Source organism: Macaca fascicularis, chromosome 7 (assembly GCF_037993035.2).
Source record: "Macaca fascicularis isolate 582-1 chromosome 7, T2T-MFA8v1.1".
Classification (NCBI taxonomy): Eukaryota; Metazoa; Chordata; class Mammalia; order Primates; family Cercopithecidae; genus Macaca; species Macaca fascicularis.
The window spans coordinates 9183989-9205134 of NC_088381.1; the positions used below are offsets into that span (position 1 = coordinate 9183989).

The window sequence follows — 21146 nt, forward strand, 5'->3', positions numbered from 1 at the left end:
CCTGAGTCTTAAGTACCCAGGCATCCACGGGGACTGAGGTATTCTAGAGCAGCTGTGCCCAACTCTTTTAGCACAGGGGCCAGTTTCGAGGAAGACAATTTTTCCACAGGCCAGGGGTTGGGGCTGGAGGGTGGGATGGTTTCGAGATGATTCAAGCACGTTACATTTATTGTGCACTTTATTTCCATTATTATTACATTGTAATATATAATGAAATAAATTATACAACTGAGCATAATCTAGAATGAGTGGGAACCCTGAGCGTGTCTTCCTGCAACTAGATGGTCCCATCTGGGGGTGATGGAAGTCAGTGACAGATCATCATTGGATTCTCATAAGGAGCTGTGTGCAACTGCATGCGCAGTTCACAATAGGGTCTGTGCTCCTATGAGAATCTGATGCTGCTGCTGATCTGACAGGAGGCGAGGCTCAGGCCGTAATGCCAGCTTGTCTATCACTCACCTCCTGCCGTGTGGCCTGGTTTCTAACAGGCCACGGGCCGGTACCAGTCTGTGGCCCAAGGGTTCGGGACCCCTGTTTCTAGAGGACCCAGGGGATAAGGCATGGAACTCCAGTGCAAGCCAGAGAACCTTGGAAGCTTCTAGGGCTGACCTGTAACCCTGATCTGATCACTCCATTTCTGCTTCTTTTTCTACACTTGCCTCAACTCTAGGTTGAGAGGGTTGGCCTGAATTGGACAAAAAAATTCAAGGTAGCAACAGGCAAAAGAGGCCCCTGTGTCCTCTGAACCCATTTTACAGTCTCACAGAGTCCCAGGCCGTGGAAAGCTGGGCAGGGGCGTGGGGTTGCAGAGCCCCAGGAACTTATCTGTGGCTTCGAGACCCTAAGAGTCACCCAGTTACACCCCAGAGTTCTGGGTCTTCAAAGCCTATGGAACGGCATCGCAAACAACAAAGCACGCAGCTATAGACAGTGACTGGAGAGAAGAGTACAGAGTGAGGGTGAGAAAAAGCCGCATTTGGGCAGAGCAGGTGAAGAAGTTTGGGGAAAAGCTGGCACATTCAGGCTGCATTTACTGGATATGACCTTTAGGAAAATAAATTTGAATTCTGTGACTCTGAGATCATCTTCATAGCTACATCAGCAGAACCTTAAACAGAACAATGCCTTCTTCCTTCCTCAGTTACCCTTTTGGTCAAAATGTTTAGTCTAGGAGGAATTAGCAAGTTGTTAGAACAAGAAAGGGGAGTCTCATGGGGTGGGGGAGGGGGTGAGACACACTGTCCAACAGCACAAATCTCGGCGCTGCTTTTCCCGGCGGCAGGGTCATCCTGCTGCACGCAATAGGTCACAGGAATGACGGTGTTGTGATTTAGCTGGCTGCACAGTTGAGATTTGCTTATTCTGAGCTGGGAGACAAGAAGACAGAAATTGCAGTTCTCCTTTTGGCCTAACAGAAAAGTGTTAAGTATCCTTACTGCTCAGGTTTATCCAGCAGCTTCAGTTCTTCTTCTTTGGATGTCTCATAATACTTTCTTATTTTAACCAGCTCATCCTCTTGGGCTCTCTGTAGCAAAACAGAAAACAAAACCAAAAAAATGGGCAGTGAGACTCTGGCTATGGCAGTGGGTCTCAACGTGTGGTTCCTAGACCAGCAGCATCAACAACATCACCTGTCACTTGTTAGAAATGCAAATTATTGGCCCATCCTAGACACAAGAACTGGGGGTGTGGGTGGGGGCGGGGGGGGGGTGCAAACCCACTGGGTGATTCTGATGCATGCTCAAGTTTCAGATTCAATGCAAATAGTCCTAACAAGTGCATGCAGCTGGACACAGAAGTGCGGCTACTTGAGTTCTACTTTTGAATCCCCCGTCTCTTCCCCTGTAAGGAGGCTGGAGGAAAATCGTTCTTAGACTTTGCTTCCTTACCCTTAGAACAGCCCCCAATTACATGAACTCGCGGCTCTTTCATTTCTAGTCACCATCGTCCCTTTTTCCAAATTTCGTGGCGTCCGTACCACTTATTCTGGCATTTAGTCGCCTACTTTCTCAATTTATCCAACTATGTCAGCCGTATGCAGCTTATCTCTGCTGAGAGCTAACAAGTGGCAACCACGTGTACAGCCCTGAGCTCATGGTAACAACACGAAGCATCTGGAAGGTACTGCCTTTGACAAATTCCTCTAACTTGAACCACTACATCCTCAATTTACAGATTATTCCACTGAGGCTTGCACTAAGTAACCGTCAAAGAGCCTCGGATGTGGAAATCCCTCTTTCTGCCACTATACCTTGCTGACCTCTAAGTATTCAAGTGCATAATTAGCTCCCAATGGCCTGGTGTTTGTGTACTTTCTGGTTTATTAACGAAAGCTTTACTAATGGAAACGTGAGAAGTTCCCACCCACTTGTAGAGTAAGTAGCTCCTGATACATATAAAAGATGTGAAAATGAGCAAGGAATTGGTGATGCCACCAGGCCTAGACTATTAGACTATGGAAATCTTCCGTAAGAAACTTAAGGTCCCAGGGGACATAAATATGAAACGAATCATCTTTTGAACTGAGTGACCACAGCATACTTACAGAGCCCTAGACAGCTTCCTGGGAAATACCATTACTTAAGAGAATGTGGTTCAATCTATGTTTTTGTAGCCTAACAGTCAGTGAACCAAAACAATGAACAGCCACGGGAACTCTGACTCTCCTGTGTTGTCTTCTCAAGTGAACCTGACAATTCTGCTGGTTATGTCCACTTAAAACCCAAATCAAAAGACCTTATATGTGTACAGTCCTGTTGACTTTCAAAACACATTGCTACTGCTACATATATTAAATCCTCATTTGATTAAAAAAAAAAAATTAGAGCCTACTATAATCCCCGCTGTACTGAAGATCACAACGGGATTAAGGAGTTTAAGTAACTAGCCCAAGGTCACTTGGCAGGCGATGGTAGACACAGCCGGACCTCACACCTAAGACTGTCTCGCTCTAAATCCAAAACACATACCCACCATTCTACACACCTTCCCACATTCAGTATCATCAGCTCACCTGGACTAACAGCAATCCATCAAGCTGGTGTTAGCAGTCCCCATTCCTCAGAAGTAGACACCGGTGCACACTATCATTTCAGTAGGCAGCTTACCTTCATTCACTTGGCCGGCAAGTGACAGGACTGGGTTCCAGGGCACATAAGTGGTGTCCACCTTAGATGCCCTGCCTTGCAAGTATGCAATGAGGTCTGCTAGTCCAGATACCACAGTGGGAGTTAGGAATCCAGTGCTCCTCACATCCACTCCCATTCAAGCCTGTGTTTCTATGCCTTAATCTCTTCCAGGCTATGTCAAAACCCTTATTACCAAAGAATGTGAACGGCGCAGTCATTTCTCGGGTGGAAGATAAATATGGAAACGCTAGCTCTGTAAGTCGTTGACACTCACGTTTTCATATAAGGCTGCCAGGGTCTCCAGATCAACCACGGAGTCATCCACATTGAAAATGGCTGCCGAGCACCCAAAAAGAAAAGAGGATAAGGGATTTGATTAGGTCCCCTGCACCAACGTTTACTCCACATCCAGCTTCCAAGCAATTAATAGGGTATTGCACTTTCTTACACAAGCTGTGCCTCTCAGCTTGTTTCTGCTCCCCTTCCTCTCGCACCAGGGGTCTCAAATGAAAGAAACCAAAATGGTTCCTATCATTGGCCTGAGTCTTGGCTCTGCCTTGTTTAATTCCTCAGGCTCTGAGTCCTTTCTGCAGTTTAATTTAGGCTCCACAGGAGAAGTGTTTGTGCTTTAAAACTAAATCAGTTTGTAGGTTTCAAGCACAATTTTAAATCTTTCTTCCCGATGGTAATTGAAGAGATTTAGTACCTAATGCACCAGAACTGACTCCTGCCCATTACCAGAAAGAAAGAAAGAGAAAAAAGACAATGTTGGCAAATTAAATGAATTCAGGCATGCGATTTCAGGCACCTTTCCGTGGCCACTGCCAACATCTTGTTTGGATTAAAAAGACAAGAAAAAGCAATAATTGCATCAATAGCAAATTAAGATTATGGAAACCTCCCATGAGCCAGTCTTCAGGCAGGCTCTCATTCCCATGGTTTTATTAGGATTCTACTTGTTCTGTATTATTTAAGATTAATTTAGTCGTTAACTAATATGCTTATGATTTCATCTAGAGAGGTACCTTCCCATAGATACTGTGATGCAAAAATTGAGACTTAAAATCCCTAATGGATTTGGCTACCAAAGTGTTTGAAATAAGCAGGTCCACATCTTTAAATAATTATTCAAAACTAATAGGGTTTGTTCCCTCAACCCTACCTCCCTTCCCTCACTTTACATTGTGAAATTAACCAGCAGGCTAATAAATTTTCTCCGTGGCAGGCTAATTAATTTTATTAAACCAACCAGTGATACTTAGAATGCCTTAAAATTTTGCTTGTCAACTATTATTCTGTTCATTTGCATTACACCGTGGTTTTTGGAAAGGTGGGGATCAAGGTAAGGGGCAGGTTGTTTCTGAGGTATTTTGCTTCTTCTGTGGTTTAGAATCACGTGAACCCTTTCATACAATTTTAACGAAGCTAATTAAGTGAGCTAAGATCATGGAACCTCACAGAACACCAAGAAATGCACTTAAAATTCCTTTGCAGGCCACCTTCTCAAACTTAGGGGTTAATCAGCAAGCTATTCCTAAGGGTTAATCAGCAAGCTATTCCTAAGTACGTGGAACAGAGAGAAAAGAGGAGGTTAACATGCTAGAGACAAACTAAGCCACCTGATTCCACCAAGACAAAGGAATGTCACTTATCCACCAACGCCAATCTGAAACCACCAAAGAAAAATGCAGTTTAAGGTCAGAAAGAAAGGATTTGCCCTCTCAAGACTGTTATTTTGTGTGTGGAGATAATATAAATCCACTAATTTGTCAGACAGAACATGCATTTTTAAATGAATAATGCTTTGAAGATCAAAACAGACAGAAACAATGTCTACTTTATGTAAATCTCAGTATTCTCTTACAAAAATCAACCAACATGAGTGTATAAGAAAAGGTCAAATTCTAAACAATAATCAATCAAAAATGTTTACATGTTAACTAATCACGCATCCGGGGTAACTATATATTACAAGCTTAGATATAATCAAATAATCTTAACTCATGAGAAAGAGAATGACCTGTGAGTTTCTTTTCCTAGTAAGTAAATATCCAGTTTTTAAAAGTTAATCAGTCTGGGGCCCAGGTACACAGTTCCTCAGATTATATCGTCAGCTGTGCCCCTTCCAGTGTGTTCACAGCAGAAAAATAACAGCCAGAGAGGCTGGGACTGAGAACCACCACGGGCTCTGAAGACATGGATTCATTCATTCCCCCATCCAGTCCTTGAATAAATATTTGTTGAATATGTACAGGATGCTCCAGAAACTGTTCTAAAATACTGTGGATTTTTAAGTTAGAAGTGCAAAGTACTTCATCTCATGAAATTTATATCCTAGACTGGGGACAGAAAATAAACAAGTAAATACATAATTTCAGATAATTTACTATGAAGAAAGTAAAACAGAGAAATGTACAACATTAGACAGGAGGATCAACAAAGGCTTCTTTGGGAGGTGACATTTAAGGGAAGACCTGCAGAGGTCAGTTTTGGGGCTATCTTGGAGAATAACGTCCCAGGGAGAGGTAACTGCAAAGACAAGTTTCTTTTTCTAAAGGAGCACATTCAAGGTACAGAAAAAAAAAATCAAGGTGACTATCATGGATAGAGCAAAATTTACTCATTGTGTGATCCTGATGTGTTAAATTTTCTGAGCTTCATTGTATCTACAAAACAGCTCTAATACCACTTACTGAAAATATTAAGTGAGGTAAGACGTATGCTTAGCATAGCATGTAGAACATGGTATATGCCCAAAATGGTATGTATGAGCTATTACTATCACGATTTCAAATATATACTTTATAAATGTGTTTTAATGCTTTTTAATGCCCCATCCCCTTTAACATCTGGAAAGAGTTAGAGAAAGAAAACCACAACTACTGAGTGATTTGTGCTGTAAATGCAACTTTCCAGAATTCTTAGGTGTTTCTGATCGCAGTTACTGTGAAACCCTTGCAGTCCTTTAAAACCCCACTCAAGACCCAACTTCAGAAAGCATTATTAACAGGAAAGGTCTATGACACAGAACTCTAATTACAAAAATAACAGATCAAGTGTCTTAAGGGAAATGCCAGGTACCTCCGAGTCTGTATTATCATATTTTTATCTCTAATTTCAATCTTTCTCATCAATCTATCCTTCACTGTACCAAGGTTATTTTTTAAAAACATGGATTTCAAAATTTTACTGTGATGCTTAAAATACCTCCAATATCTTCCTTTAAACACTCAGCGAAGTCCAAACTCCTTGGCCTGGCTGTTAAGCTCATTCCCTGCCTGGCCTCAATTACACTTTCAGTCTCATCTCCTACCATGTTCTCCATGCACCTTGGGTTCCAGTCACACTGTGTCATTCCCCATTCCTGAATATGCCATGGCTTCCTCCCTTTCTTCATCTCTCCAAGGCACAGAGGTCAAAGCCCCGGAAGGACATCCCTTGACCCTCAGATCATTAGGTCCTCAGTCTTTTCCTCTGCCATGGCACCTCTGTCATATTTTACATAAGGTGAAGATGGTATACTTTAAGAATCTGTATGATGGTATGTTGCATAACAGTTTCCTTCCCCCACGAGACTGTGAAAGCCTTGCAGTCAGCAGTTGATTTCTTATGCATCTTGATAACTGTCTCCCAGCGTGGTACCAGGGGTGCAGCAGGTAGAATGTAAATGTTTGTGGGTATGATTATACCACAGGACTCCTGAAGAGTGAGTCCTTCTGCTGATGGGAGGAAAAGCTTCTTGACAAAGAGAACATGTGGTCTTAAAAAGAAACCAGAGAGCCTCTAAAGGCACACAGCCTTATAAGGCACGTATCTGGATTATGGTTGGTTGCTTCTTCGCAATTTGACCCTGTCCAAAAATCAAGGTTTGTCCAGCAGTTACGTAATTGTGCCCCCAACTCATACACTCGGTGTAGATTACACGGCTTGCCTGAATATTCCCTAATAAAAACAATTAACTTCAAAAATGAGTGTTCTCTTTATTAGGGAATGAATAAGGAAAATACCTTTCCTTATTCAAGAAAGTCTGAAATAGCTGTATCCCCTTAGGAAGAAAGGTTATGAGTAAAAGTTCAACTGTTATATTGCTTTAGGTAGACACTTAAAACACTCATCTATTAATCACCAACAATTAAGCTAAATTCATCCATGCAATGACAATCTGTAAATATGCAATAAGTGCCAGTGAACGTAAACTGGAAGGATATAAGACATTCCAGCTAGAAGAAGCAGATAATAGACCGGCTCACAAAATGTTTAGGCAATGGCAGGTAGTTCAATTTTGGTTTGAAGAATTAATTAAAGTGACTGGAAAGACACACTCCAAACATTGTTTGGGGTAAAACCTTGTAGAATTTTGAACGCCATGATGAACCTGTAAAACACTTGTTATACAGGAGCGAGCTGCTGAGCAGTTATGAATAGAGGAGTAAATTGGACAAAATTACATTACACACACAAAAAGTCAAAATTTGAAAAGACTAGTTTAGAATCTATTGTAGTGGGCAAGAGGTAGCAAAACCCTGAACAGTGTGGACAGAAAGGACAGGGCAAAAAAGAAACACACTACAGAACACTGTTAGAGTGACATTTCTAAATACAACTAATTTAATCTCCCTAAGTTCTAGGCTCAGTATCAGTCTCTTGATATTGCTAATTCCACCTCTGAATTTTAGCTCTGGGGACTGAGGAAAGTAGAGTCTAAAACCACTCTGAGGCTTTGAGCCTAGGTTTAGGGGAAGAGCTTTGTACCATCCCCCCGGAAATAGGCAGGGGAGTCTAAGAGATGAGCATGACCACTGATCTGCCCCCGCGGGGAACTGGGAAAGGAATGCAGTAGAGAGAAAAGGACAGGTAAAAGAAGAAGTAGATAAAGAGATGAACTTAGGGCCAATGCCAAGTATTCCACTGAAGTTTCTCTCTTCCAAGGAAGGATCTTAAAAATACAATTTAAAAAGTAAAAGAAAATTCAGAGGTAGAATTAGCAATGTCAAGAGATTGATACTGAGCCTAGAACTTAGGGAGATTAAATTAGTTGTATTATTTCTAGTAAGAATAATATTGGCCTGGGAAGGTTGGGGTATCAGCCAGAAGTCTAAAAATTAAAAAGGCCTACCAAGTCCTAGGATGTCTAAGAGAACTGCCTTACATGTACATAATCCCATGTCTTAGTCACCAAATAAATACAGTTTAGCTTCCTAGAGAGCCAGAATCCACACTTGATAATTCCATTCTCAAAATACTGGAACGATGCATTAGAGAATCAATGAATGCCCTCTGATTAAGTCATTCTTGCAAGCACTTACCATTAAACTGATTAGCCATTACATAAGCCCAATTAATTAGTTAACTAATTAATGAGTAATCATAATGATCACAGTGTGGAAAGAAGTCAGTATTCAACTAAACTATTTCTGGCGTCACCTAGGATCAGATCGCTCCCTCCATTTTATACTTTAAACACTTTCTGTCTGTCTCTTCCACGCACGTGTGCACACAGGCACACCTCTCATAAACTGAATAAACAAGTACAAGCCTATGTAATTTGACAGCAAGCCTCAAAGCTCGGATACAGTAATTCCGAGTAATCCCAGCTTTTGTTCCCATCTGTATAGGTCTCATTATACCAACACTCCTGCAGATGGTGTCAGAAAGGTGAAGTGTCAAGTCCACAAAGGGGAGACCCCAACAGCTCATTGCTACTGCAATATCAATCATTGTTGGTGGTTTTTACTTTTATCTCCTTCCCTCCTTAGTTGTCCCACTCACACTGTCAGTTCAGTTAGAATATTTCACCTACACCTCACAATATGTCAAAAGGAAGTAGGCACACGCTGTGAAAAGCTGGTAATTTTATTGGGTTCCTTTACCTTTAAAAATCTGTTACTTGGTCAAGTCTGGTTCCTGGGCTTCTTTTTTGCAGGGAAATTGAGGCAAACATTTTTATGTGATCCTCTGGTGCCTGCTCTGTACCACAAGAATTATATACACAAGGATCATTAGAGTAGTGTTTCGCCCATTAAGATATAATAACCGTCAGCAGGGACAAAAAGCAGATCCGTATCACAAATTCAAACTAACAGGCACACATAAAAACTACGTGCCTGCTTTGTAGGCACATGCACAGGGTCAGGGTCTTACACAAGAGGAAAATTCCCTCTCCGGGTAAGAGATGGCTTTTCACGAGACCAGGGTTATGCAGAAAGAACATGCAGGATTCTCTCAGCTCTCCGGCCATTTCTCAGCCCTGAACACTTCTATCTCCAAGTGTACCATATCCAAATAAACAGAACGTGCTTGCTATTCGAAGGGCTTCTAATTAGTAAAAAGATGGGCAGAGTTATTTAAGGGAGCTGTTCTTTTTGACTGAAGGAGCACCTTTGAGCAAGAAGCGTGGGGCATGGTGGTGAGAGAGGCATACCTTACGTAGTCTGTTGAGATGAGCCAAAGTGAATCTGGTCATCTGAAGTGTGGGAGATGCCATAGGCAGGTATGGTTGGATTAGCTCACCAGGTTTTGGCTGATGGTGGTTTTGAGAATGATTTGTACGTAGCCCATTTTATTCCTCTTTTTATTTCCTTAAGTGACTGACTTAAGCCTCTTGCACAAAGTGGGTATGTAGTAATGTTTTGCAAATGGACTAGATATAGTCTAGTCCAGGCCACGAAAGCAAAGCTTGATAGGGTTATTTGACTCTATTAGTAGAAATTATTTTGTTTACAATGTTAACTCTCGAACAGCCACCATAAAACTTAGCTGCTTTGCCCAAAATACCGATATTTTTCAGAACTCGATAAAAATTCCATCAGTTGGCCGGGCGCAGTGGCTCAAGCCTGTAATCCCAGCACTTTGGGAGGCCGAGACGGGCGGATCACTAGGTCAGGAGATCGAGACCATCCTGGCTAACACGGTGAAACCCCGTCTCTACTAAAAAATACAAAAAACTAGCCGGGCGAGGTGGCGGGCGCCTGTAGTCCCAGCTACTCAGGAGGCTGAGACAGGAGAATGGCCCGAACCCGGGAGGCGGAGCTTGCAGTGAGCTGAGATCCGGCCACTGCACTCCAGCCTGGGCGACAGAGCGAGACTCCGTCTCAAAAAAAAAAAAAAAAAAAAAAATTCCATCAGTAAGAGAAAGAGAACAAAGCAGGGAAAGACATATAAAAGGACTTGGTTTTTTGAAACTCTCATGCCACCTATATCCCACAAAACTCTGACAAACCTACTGCCTGACCTCTACAATGGAAACGAGAACATGGGGTTCACGGGAAGAGGCAGTAGTAGAATGTGAGAGTTGAGGAAAGGGAAGGCAGAAACATCTTCCCACAGTTTTCCCTCCCAACAATGAGGTCATTCCTGAGAGCAAAGACCAAGTCTATGAAAAAAACTTCAAGAAGTGGGAAGAAGGGGAGCCCGCAGAGAGGGGTGTGGAGCGTGGAAGGACCACTCAGAGGCTAGGCCAGGGGACTGGACGCGTCTGCTCCTGCTGAAGAGCTCCGTAACAAGCCTCTTCGAAACGGTCACAGTTCTCCTATAACCTAGACCTTGCGCTTCTCCTACTGGACACTAGGTTCCATCCCCAATAAGCACCAGGCACACCTGTGCAAACCCAGATATGCACAAATCCTCACTCTATGCAAGAATCCAAATGAGATGCTTACGGGCACCAATTAAGTAGCAGCTTAAAAGAATCTCTGTCCACTCCACCAGAGGGTGAGGACAGCAGGCAGACTTTACTGGGGATTAATACTTAATAAATGATAGAATTTATTGGCAGCTTCCTCTGTACCAGGCATTGTTCTAAGTGTTTTGTATTTAATCATATGAGGTGGGTGTGTTTGTTGTTTCTAGTTTTACAGATGATGAAACTAAGGCACAAAGTCACACTGCTTGGTTTCCCAAGCTCAATTCTACTCACCCCAACTATCCTCCAAGGCAGTGGTAATTTACTGAACCAAGACTGTACTTCCTTCATCTTTCATAGATGTCAAGCTACAAATAATCATTCCACCTAAAATCCTTACCACTTAAAAAAAATTTCAGTGAATTCACCAATGAAGAACAAACCACCCAAAGAAGGCTACAAAGAAATCCTGGTCTCCAAATGGCATCACGTGCTTTTTATGTTAATCAGCCATCCCAGAGTGGGAACCACATACGGCCCACGTTATGAAAATTTCAAGGGCAGGCGCGGTGGCTCACGCCTGTAATCCCAGCACTTTGGGAGGCCGAGGTGGGCGGATCACAAGGTCAGGAGATCGAGACCGTCCTGGCTAACACGGTGAAACCCTGCCTCTACTAAAAATACAAAAAATTAGCCGGGCGTAGTGGCGGGCGCCTGTAGTTCCAGCTACTAGGGAGGCTGAGGCAGGAGAATGGCGTGAACCCAGGAGGCGGAGCCTGTATTGAGCCAAGATCGTGCCACTGCACTCCAGCTTGGGTGATAGAGCGAGACTCTGTCTCAAAAAAATAAAATAAAATAAAATAAAATTTCATTTACTTAGTATACACATTCATAGTTCCACCATTATTTAATTCATGCTAATACGTAGTTCACTTCTAAATGCTATTTTGACATATGCAATAAAATGATTAAGCTTTAATCTTTGTTACAAACTATTTGCAGTTCTTCAAAAATAATATTGCAGCTAAGTCACAGCAGACAGAATTTCTTAAAAAAAAAAAAAAGAAACCTGGAACTTGAAAATACCTTATCTTAAATAAAAAGAAAATAAAATCTCTAGTAACATAAAGTCTAATTTTCTTGAATATATAGCAATAATTGTAATTTTACACTGCATGCCAAAATTGACTAAAAAGGAAAACTAAGGCACACAGCACATGAAGAAACACAAACAAAAGTTGCATCCAAACAGATAAAAAAAAGAGAGAGAGAATATAGTATAGTTTATAATCTTATCTAAATTGCTAAATGCCTGTTACTGTGTCATGTTAACCTGGGCTCTGATGGAGTAAGAGACAAGTATAAAACACACCGTGAACAGGAGCTGCCTGGGAGGTGGAAGAAATGGACAATCGCAAAAGGGATACTTATCTAATCTATTACAAAACTTCAAAATCACTCAATCTCGTAAAGCAAAAATCCCACTTCTCGCCTAAGTCCAGGCATGTACTATGCCTGAAGTTGCCCAAGGTCTCCTTTTATAGGTACAATTAAAATTGTCCATGGTTCAAACCTCAAAGAAGGGCATAGAGCATACAATTCACAAAACTTCCCCTTCTATATCCCCTCTATTCTCCAGAGGGCAGTGGAATGAGAAACAGTTTGGGCTAAGCTGCTTCTGTTTGTCCATTAGTTCTGGTTCTTTTAAGCCAAAATTACATTCCAGGCAGATTGGATGGTCTCAGCCAGTTGCCTGAAGGTAAAGTACAAAGAAATGCCACGCTCTGCTTTCTGGACTCAGCTCTGCGAGTGAAGGAATGCAGAATGGTTTAGAAAGGGTAGGTGGGAGCCCCACTGCTTAGGTGTTTTAGACGCAGCGGGAGTGAGGAAAAGGTGAAAAATGAAAGGAAAATATTAGAGTGACTACTTATATTTACCTAACATTTAAAAAAATTTAGCTCTACCTATATTTAATAAGTTAATTGAAACTGCCCATTTATTTAGTCTGTATGTCAGCAGGTCAGAATCACATGGCACTTTTGGTGGATAAACTCTTTCAGACATGGCATCCTCACTTGTTCCTTTGCTTTCAACATATTGTGATGGGGGGGTATTAAATGAAGTTTTCTTATTCTAAAATCTGGTTTTAACTACACTTCACAAAATAAACAAGTTGGCTTCAAAAGCCTCCTGCGGTGAAACCCCAGATTTAAGATAATCCGTCAACAATAGGAAAATGGCAGAGCAGACACTTTGGTTGCTAGTACAAACTTTTCATCAGTTATGGAAGCAGGTAAAAACGAGGATAGCCAAATGACATCTGCCAAGAAATTGATCCCCATAAATAGAATTTATCACTAAGGCTACTGAAAATGTGGGTTTAACTTCACTATTGTTCATAATGAGACTCACTGTAATTGCATCTTGAGCCTTGAGATATCAGGCTCATGAGAACCCAAAGCCATCAAAATTAGCAAGACATTTAAAAATATTACTAATCTTATTTTAATTCATATTTTTGCATATACTTTATAACACACCTATTAGTTCTGTCATACACTTATATATTTTAGAAAATAGACCTTGAGAAGCATGCACTAAAACTTTTTACTGTTAGATGTGCATGATAAAAAAAATTCTGAAGACTAAAAGCCTTTTGAGCAGATGCTCTTCTAGGCTAGACTGAGACTGTTCCTCAGGAAAGTCCTAGATAAGCTATGTTGGATTTCTGATGCCTTGTCAAATTCATTATGTTTTAGACAACTTGCATAAACTCTGACAAAGATTTCTGGCAATTATTAAGGCAAAAGGGAACAAGGTCCAGCGGGCATTCTCAGACCTGGGTTTTAGCCTGAGCACATAACTGACATCCCTTTTGTACATTTTGAACTGAGATTCCCAAACAGAAAGAAAGCCAGTGTTGCAGCTGATCTCTCAAACTGACGTTCTGAACTAGTAAGAACTAAATAAAGAATGTTTTATCTTGACGTTATTTAAATATTATAAATATGAATTCTGAGTGTATGGGAAATTCCAAATGAATGCCAGAGGTTTCTGGCATCTAGTCTGTTGCAATGCGTATAAACGTTTATATCAAGAATAGTCAACAGCAATTTTCTATCTCCCCTGGGATAAGAATAAGAGGAACTCACTAACGTGGAATGAAAACACTAATTTGCAATCATGCAGGCAGTCACTGTGACCAAGGATGCCAAATGCTTTTCAATATAAGTCATCCTATCTAGCAGATGGAAAAGCAGCAGGAAGTAAGTAAATCACTTATTGAGAGTCTCTCCTGGACCAAATGCAAGTGCTTTTGGTATTATGGTGACCCTCCTGAAACCTTCTTCCTCTACAACCAAGGCTTTTCCTTTAGTGATTCACTGTTTTCCACTTCAGCCGGCATATGGATTTGGCTTTCTTCTACAAGACAGAAAACACTATCTTGGGTAGAAACAAATGGATAAAGGTTACTTTTGGGAGTATGTTATGTCTAACCTAGCCCTATCCACTTACCACTAGCACAAAGGTAGATTTTTAGGTGCTCACTGAACACTTTAGCTGAGATGTTTCCAGTCTTCCACACTCAAATCATCCAAAACAGAATTTACCTTTATGCTCCAAGCCCTGCTTTTACACCTGTGTTTTCAGTTTCTGGTTTGGGGCACCATCATACACATTCCCGCTGAAGCCAGAAACCCAACGTACAGCCAAATGTCTTCTCTATTACTCCTTGCATCTGATGTGAGCAACTGTAGCAATTTTCTCTCCAAATATCCCTCCTACATGGTCTCTTCTCTACATTTCTACAGACATAGCTTCAGTTCTGACCTTTGTCATTTATCACCTGAACAAATACAATCCCTTCTAAAGGACTTCTCCACCTTCAGTCCTATTGTTGTTTATTCACTCAACAGGCACTTCACGATCGTCACCTGGGTGCCAGACACAGGTGCAAGGTGCTGGGGGTACCTCAGTGAGCAGTCTCCTTCTTGGAGCTTATATTCTGGTGGTAGATGTAAATAAAAACATAAGTAGATGAACAAATAAAATATTAGTTGCTGTGAAGGAAATAAGAGTATTAAATTAGGATGACCCGTATTAGGGTGGGAGGACCTAGGAAAGCTCTCCTAGGAGGTGACATTTAGGCTGAAACCTAAAGAAAAACACCTTGCTACATAGAGAGTGGGATGGAAACGTGTTTCAAACAGAGGGAGCGTGCAGTGCTGTTCGTTCAAAATATGTTGTGCAATGAACGACAAAGGGTAAGAAAAGTACTTGGCCTCTTTAAGAAATCAAAGAATACCACTGTAGCTGGCGAGAGTGCAGTGAGATGAGATGCAGGTGGGACAAAGTGAAGTAAGAGATCTGTGTTTTGGCCAAGCATGCCAAGCATTAGAGGCCAGTCTTCTACTGTTGCATTCAAAATCAGATCACAACAAGGCCCTTCTTAGGTTTCTTGTCCCCATTACTCATGCAATAATATAAACATTTCTTGTGATGCTATTCAGGCATCTTCCTGGTCTGGATGCTGCTTGTGTTTCTGGTCTTCTATCCTAAAACAACCCACATTCATATATACAATCTATAGACTCCAGCTGTGTCTCTCTCTCTCTCTTTTTTTTTTTTTTTTTTTTTTTTGAGATGGAGTCCTGCTTTGTCACCCAGGCTGGAGTACAGTGGCGTGATCTTGGCAACCTCCACCTCCCAGGCTCAAGCAATTCTCCCACCTCAGCTTCCCAAGTAGCTGGGATTACAGGCTCGCGCCACCATGCCTGGCTAATTTTTGTATTTTGTAGAGATGGGGTTTTGCCATGTTGGCCAGGCTGGTCTCGAACTCCTGGGCTCAAGCAATCCACCCGCCTTGGCCTCCCGAAGTCAGGGATTACATATGTCTGTTTTTCACAGGTTGTGTTTCATGCTCTTTCCTCAACTGGAAAAGCTCCATCTCTGTGTGATGACCACTATTTCATCCTCTCAGACTTAATCTTAACTTTTACAGGAAGAGTCAAGATCCTGCTCTGTTACTTCACAGCCAATTCTACTGTAGTGTTGGGCTGCTTTACATCTCTCCCACCATCCCGGGTGTGTCTGAGGATGTTAGAGTCTGATCTTATGTGCTGTTGTAGTCACGACACCTGATACGGAGCTGGCACTCAATACAGTTTTATGGAAGGAAAGAAGGCAGGCAAGCAGGCAGTGTTGTCCAAATGCACTGGAATAGAATACACGGCATTCTGATCCTATCTAGTTTAAGTCTGTATTTTTAAAAAATTCAATTAAATTCAATGAACACTTGAATATACGACTTTTATGTGTGACACATTAGCCCAGTTGTTTGCAAACAATGCTTAATCATCACAGAAATTCTCGGCAAAGAAATGCATAAAGGAATGAACACTAGCCCTGCTCCTTGCTACCTGTCAGATGTTAAGATATAGGCCAGCAAAACTCCTCTTCCCGAATGGAGAGTGTAGGCTGTGCTAGGGAGAGCACATAGAAGTGCTCCTCTTACAAAAGAAGAAAAGAAGATTGCTCTTAAAGAGCCAAACCAGTAAAAGCCAGATGATCTATTTGTGGGAGATGTTGCAGACTGAAACACACAAAACTGTTATCAAGGTGACAAAGTTGCAATCTCAGAAAAATTGAAATGTCATTGCCATTTAGAACCTTGGAATGCCTGAAGCAATCCAGAATGCCTGTAAGTACTTCTATTCCCATCAACTGAATGGTTCATTTTTCTGAGAATCATGTACTGTATTTTGTCTCTAAATCTGTTAATGCCTGTTTCTTTGCATTCAAGAAAATATTTACTGTGTGCTTATTATGCATATGCTGAAATAGTGATGAAAATGACATTTTAATGGGGAAAATGGCATGTAGAGACAAATGATGTGGAGAAAATGATGAACAAATGTGACTCAATTATTTTTTGTCGTAAGAATGCTCTCCTCTAAGTGAATATACTGGCTTTCTGGTTTATACATCAGCTTCTTGTGAGTTTGGAAAGTACGAGTTAAGGCCTCTGGGCTTAGTGCGTGGCTAAAGATGAATATATGACCATAGGGCTGAAGAACACCCTCTGAATTGTGGTCATTCACCAGGACTGATCTGCTGTGAGACCTTGCCTGGCGGCCAGCTGGCCTCCTCCAATCACATCTCACCATAGCCCCTCTCACATTAAAATAAACCTTTTAGGCCAACATCAGCACAGGGAGTCCTTTCACCAGGGTGACAACACAAGGCCAAGTACATTCCACACACACATTCAGAATGAAATATAACTGATACAGCCTGGGCTCCTAATGACCTTCAGATGCCAGTGTCAGTCAGTGACTCCAAAAGAAAACTAACCTCCAGTTATAGCACCATATTCATCTGGAATGCATTACTAAACGAAGAGATGGAATGGAGATGATATTTTAGAACTCAGAAGTCAACTTTGTGGTAGATCACAGAGGTGCTTGAGGAAGGAAAAAGAACAATAAAGTTCCCACAAGGCCTAGAAGTCTGTGATGCTACAGTCAACATTTCCGATGCTGAAATGAAAGTTCACTTATGCTTCGCAGAAGCATGTTCTTATCTAGAGTATCACATTGGAAAAGGTCTGGATCCACAAATATCTTTTTCAACTCCCACAAACATTCAATCTAATAAGGCTAGAATGCCATGGAAAGTTTACAGTCCTGAGCTGGTAACTGGACTGTCACATGACTGGAATGACTTCTGTCCATGTGGAAATCTGACACACTGCAGCAGGACATGCTTAAAACAAATGGAATATAGTCTAAGGTTATATGGACGTTGTGAAAACTCACATGCACGGCGTTACACATCATGGTGACGAAATCAAGCACACTTGAGTTTCACCAGGCTCATGGAAACCACTGTCAAGACAAGACCCTTTCGTGATACCTAAAGAATCCCTATCTAACTTCAATAACTGCCTCAAAAAAGTCAGTCCTTTGCCGAAAGACTATAAAATCCCCTGAAGACATTTGTTTTTGTTTTTCCTTTTTTTCCCTCGCTCTAACATCACATTCTTCTGATGTGAATTGATCAGAAACTCAATTCTTCTGGAAGATCTCACTTTAGATTCTTCTAAAGTCCCTGAAGAATCCCATTCTCATTTCAGTGACAGGCCTTTTTAGCCACCCTCTGCCAAACTCACTTTATCTGAGGTTTAATATTCACACTTACGTATTCAGCTCTGTTAATGAACTTAAATATTAAATAGCTGACTTGAATGCTCTGTGACTATCATTTAAGATGTTTTAGTTTTTTGTGGAATTATCAGTTTTTACAATGTAGTAAAATTTTAAGTCCCTAACAAAGCTCTCTTGAATGGAAAAGTAGCAGGTGATGTGAAAGTAACTTAAGTGTCTTGCAGGTCAGGACCTGTGGGTATTCTGCTGAGCAGCAAAGTCAAACGACTAAACAACATGAACTGAAACCTAAAGGGCAGTGTGGTTTCAGATGTTTTCACTGTGAAACTCATACTAAATTCTACTGAAACCGTCTAAGAGATTGTAATTATCATTCAGAAAATATAAGTGAAATGTCAATATAAAGATTTACATTTGCCAGGTGCGGTGGCTCACGCCTGTAATCCCGACACTTTGGGATGCCGAGGCGGGTGGATCACCTGAGGTCAGGAGTTCGAGACCAGCCTGACCAACATGGAGAAACTCCGTCTCTACTTAAAAAATTAGCTGTACGTTGTGGTGCACGTCTGTAATCCCAGCTACTTGGGAGGCTGAGGCAGGAGAATTGTTTGAACCCGGGAGGTGGAGGTTGTGGTGAGCCGAGATCACGCCATTGCACTCCAGCCTGGGCAACAAGAGCGAAACTCCGTATCAAAAAAAAATCCCCCCCACCCCCCAAAAAACCCCAAAAGATTTACATCTAATTAATTACTGAGAAAGAAGAGTATTGTTTTCATGCGAGACACAGATTTCGAAAAGGTATGATGTGTTCTGGTCTACTTTTCTAGATACCAATAAAAATATATACACACAAAATCTCTTCTCTTTAAATGTCTTTTATCTAAAAATTGAGCCAAAGATAACCAAATAGAAATAATAACATTTTGAAAACGAAAGCATTAAGAAACAATGATTAACCAAATGAAGTAAAGTGTTTCTCCCTAGAAGTATTCCAGCTAATAAAGAAGAAATGATGGAATTAGTACATCATTTTTTTGAAAACTTCTAATGAAATAATGAATCTGGGCAAATATCATAAGTGCTCACTAACATCACAGATAACTAAATATTATGTACTTCTTGAGAGAAAATGTAATAGCATCTATGATGCATTCTTCCACTCAGATTAAGTCTCTAGATCAGACAGTTTACAGAAAACACGGGACAGGGGAACACGATAAATAAAAGCATGGCAACATGATCAGCAAAATATAAAATGTGGGAAAGTCTACAAGAGGACTGACCTGGTTTCTTCAACAAATAAATTACAAAGGGGAAAAAATGGAGGGTAGAAACTTCTGGATTAAAATAAACTTGAGAGACACATCAAAGGCAACGCATGGAATTTGTTTGGATCCTCATTTAACTATAAATGAATGGATGAATTAATGAGTATACAAACAACAGGGAAATTAGAACTACCTATGTGATGATACCGAGAAACTGTGATTAATGTTTTTAAAGGAAGGATAATGGCACTGGATGGAGTATTGTTTGGAAAAGTATCCTTGGGCCAGGCGCAGTGGCTCACGCCTGTAATCTCAGCACTTTGGGAGGCCAAGGTGGGCAGACTGCTTGAGCCCAAGAGTTTGAGACCAGCCTGGGCAACATGGCAAAACCCCATCTGTAAAACAAATAATAAAGTACCGTTATCTTTTAGCAATAGTGCTAACATTTTTAACAGATGACTTATAAAGCATCTGAAATTTGCTTCACAATAACCTATCTGGTGAGAGGAGAGTGTTTTCAGATAAAACAAGAGTGAGTTGATGGTTCTGTAGCTGACTATTGGGTATATGGGATTCATTAGGGCATTCTAATTTTGTATGTGTTTGACATTCTTCAGAATGAAATGTTTTTTAAAAAATGGAAAAAGTAAAACAAAAGTGATAGAAAAGACTTACCCTGTTGGATATCCTTCATTTCTAAATGTAAACTAGATATCAAGATTCCCACAGTTTGAGATCGTTTTCCATCCAATAATTTGATGATCTAAAATTAGAAAAAAAAAAAAAAAATACAAGCTCAAATGACCATACAGTCTTTCAGAAGGCACACCAAAAACATTAAGAGTTTTTAGATACACTGATTGATGAAACAAATTGATGCTGCATGTACTTTTTTAAAAATAATAATTGGAAAGTAACTTATCCACAATTATAGACATCTTACATAATGGAAGACATTTTACAAAATAAACACACAAAATTCCATCAGCCTAATACAAACACTAAATCTTTATATCTTACTCTGATCATTTTACTCAAGTACTAAGTTATACCAGCATCAAGATGTATACAATGTCCTATCCAACTTTTTCACTTATCATTGGAATATTTTCATGTTGCTACTGGTGAAAACACTTCATAGCCTCCAATCTTTTTAGTAATGTCATCTTCTGAGTGATTTAGAGGAAAAAGCATGAACATCTGAGTCAGTCACCAGCCATACGGCCTTGGTAAAGTGACACACTCTCTATGAAATGATTTCCTCATCATGAAGGACTGACTGTATTTAGTCTATACTTTTATTTTGAGACAAGGTCTAGCTCTGTTACCTAGGCTGGAGTGCAGTGGCGTGATCAGAGTTTGCCTTAGCCTTGACCTCCTGGGTTTCAGTGATCCTCCTGTCTCAGCCTTCAGAGTAGCTGGGATCACAGGCAGGCACCACCACACTCGGCTAATTTTTAAATTTTTTTATAGAGACAGGGTCTCTATAAAACATTCTCTATATAACATTCGCCTTAGAGAGAAAGATTCTTGGGGCAGAGAGAATTTTAGGAGTTTTAAAGAGAAATAGAGAGGGTATTCAGTATTTTTTAATATGAAAACAAACGCAAAAAAAAAAGGCAATTAGGCATATAAAATATCTTCCTTAAAAAATGCAATTTCTGGCTTTTTCTTAGAGAACCCAAATTTAAAGTCAAATGATTTTTTCATCCGATAAAAAAATTAAGAAAAGTCAATTTAGCTTTAAATAACTATTCAGCCATGCACCCAGTCAAAAAATATTTACTGTGCATGTTACGTTGTATTGCTTTGTATTCTGGGGATACGGAGGTGACTGAGACAGATCAAGTCCTAAGAAGTTCGCTGTAAAGAGTCAAAAAGGCAAATAAAAGCATCACCTAAACTAACTGGAGTGCAAATTCAAAAAGAGAAACGTTTTGGGAATTGACTAGACTAATTC

General features: G+C 40.7%; 1 protein-coding gene and 1 long non-coding RNA gene across 20 annotated transcripts in view; one reads left to right on the forward strand and one right to left on the reverse strand.

The window, feature by feature from the left end:
- FMN1 (formin 1) overlaps positions 1–21146 on the reverse strand; it is a 419977-nt gene that overhangs the window by 141205 nt on the left and 257626 nt on the right. For all 19 annotated transcript variants that reach the window (XM_073995420.1, XM_073995415.1, XM_073995421.1 and 16 more), the window contains 3 exons: positions 19862–19949; positions 3406–3467; positions 1440–1528 (listed from right to left, as the gene is read on the reverse strand). In XM_073995420.1, the coding sequence (XP_073851521.1) occupies positions 1440–1528; positions 3406–3467; positions 19862–19949 (239 nt within the window). The remainder of the gene's footprint in view (positions 1–1439; positions 1529–3405; positions 3468–19861; positions 19950–21146) is intronic.
- The window catches only part of LOC135971764 (uncharacterized), a 32160-nt gene that overhangs the window by 2556 nt on the left and 8458 nt on the right, over positions 1–21146 (forward strand). The window contains exon 2 of the long non-coding RNA XR_010588002.1: positions 3303–3386. This is a non-coding gene — a long non-coding RNA (uncharacterized lncRNA). The remainder of the gene's footprint in view (positions 1–3302; positions 3387–21146) is intronic.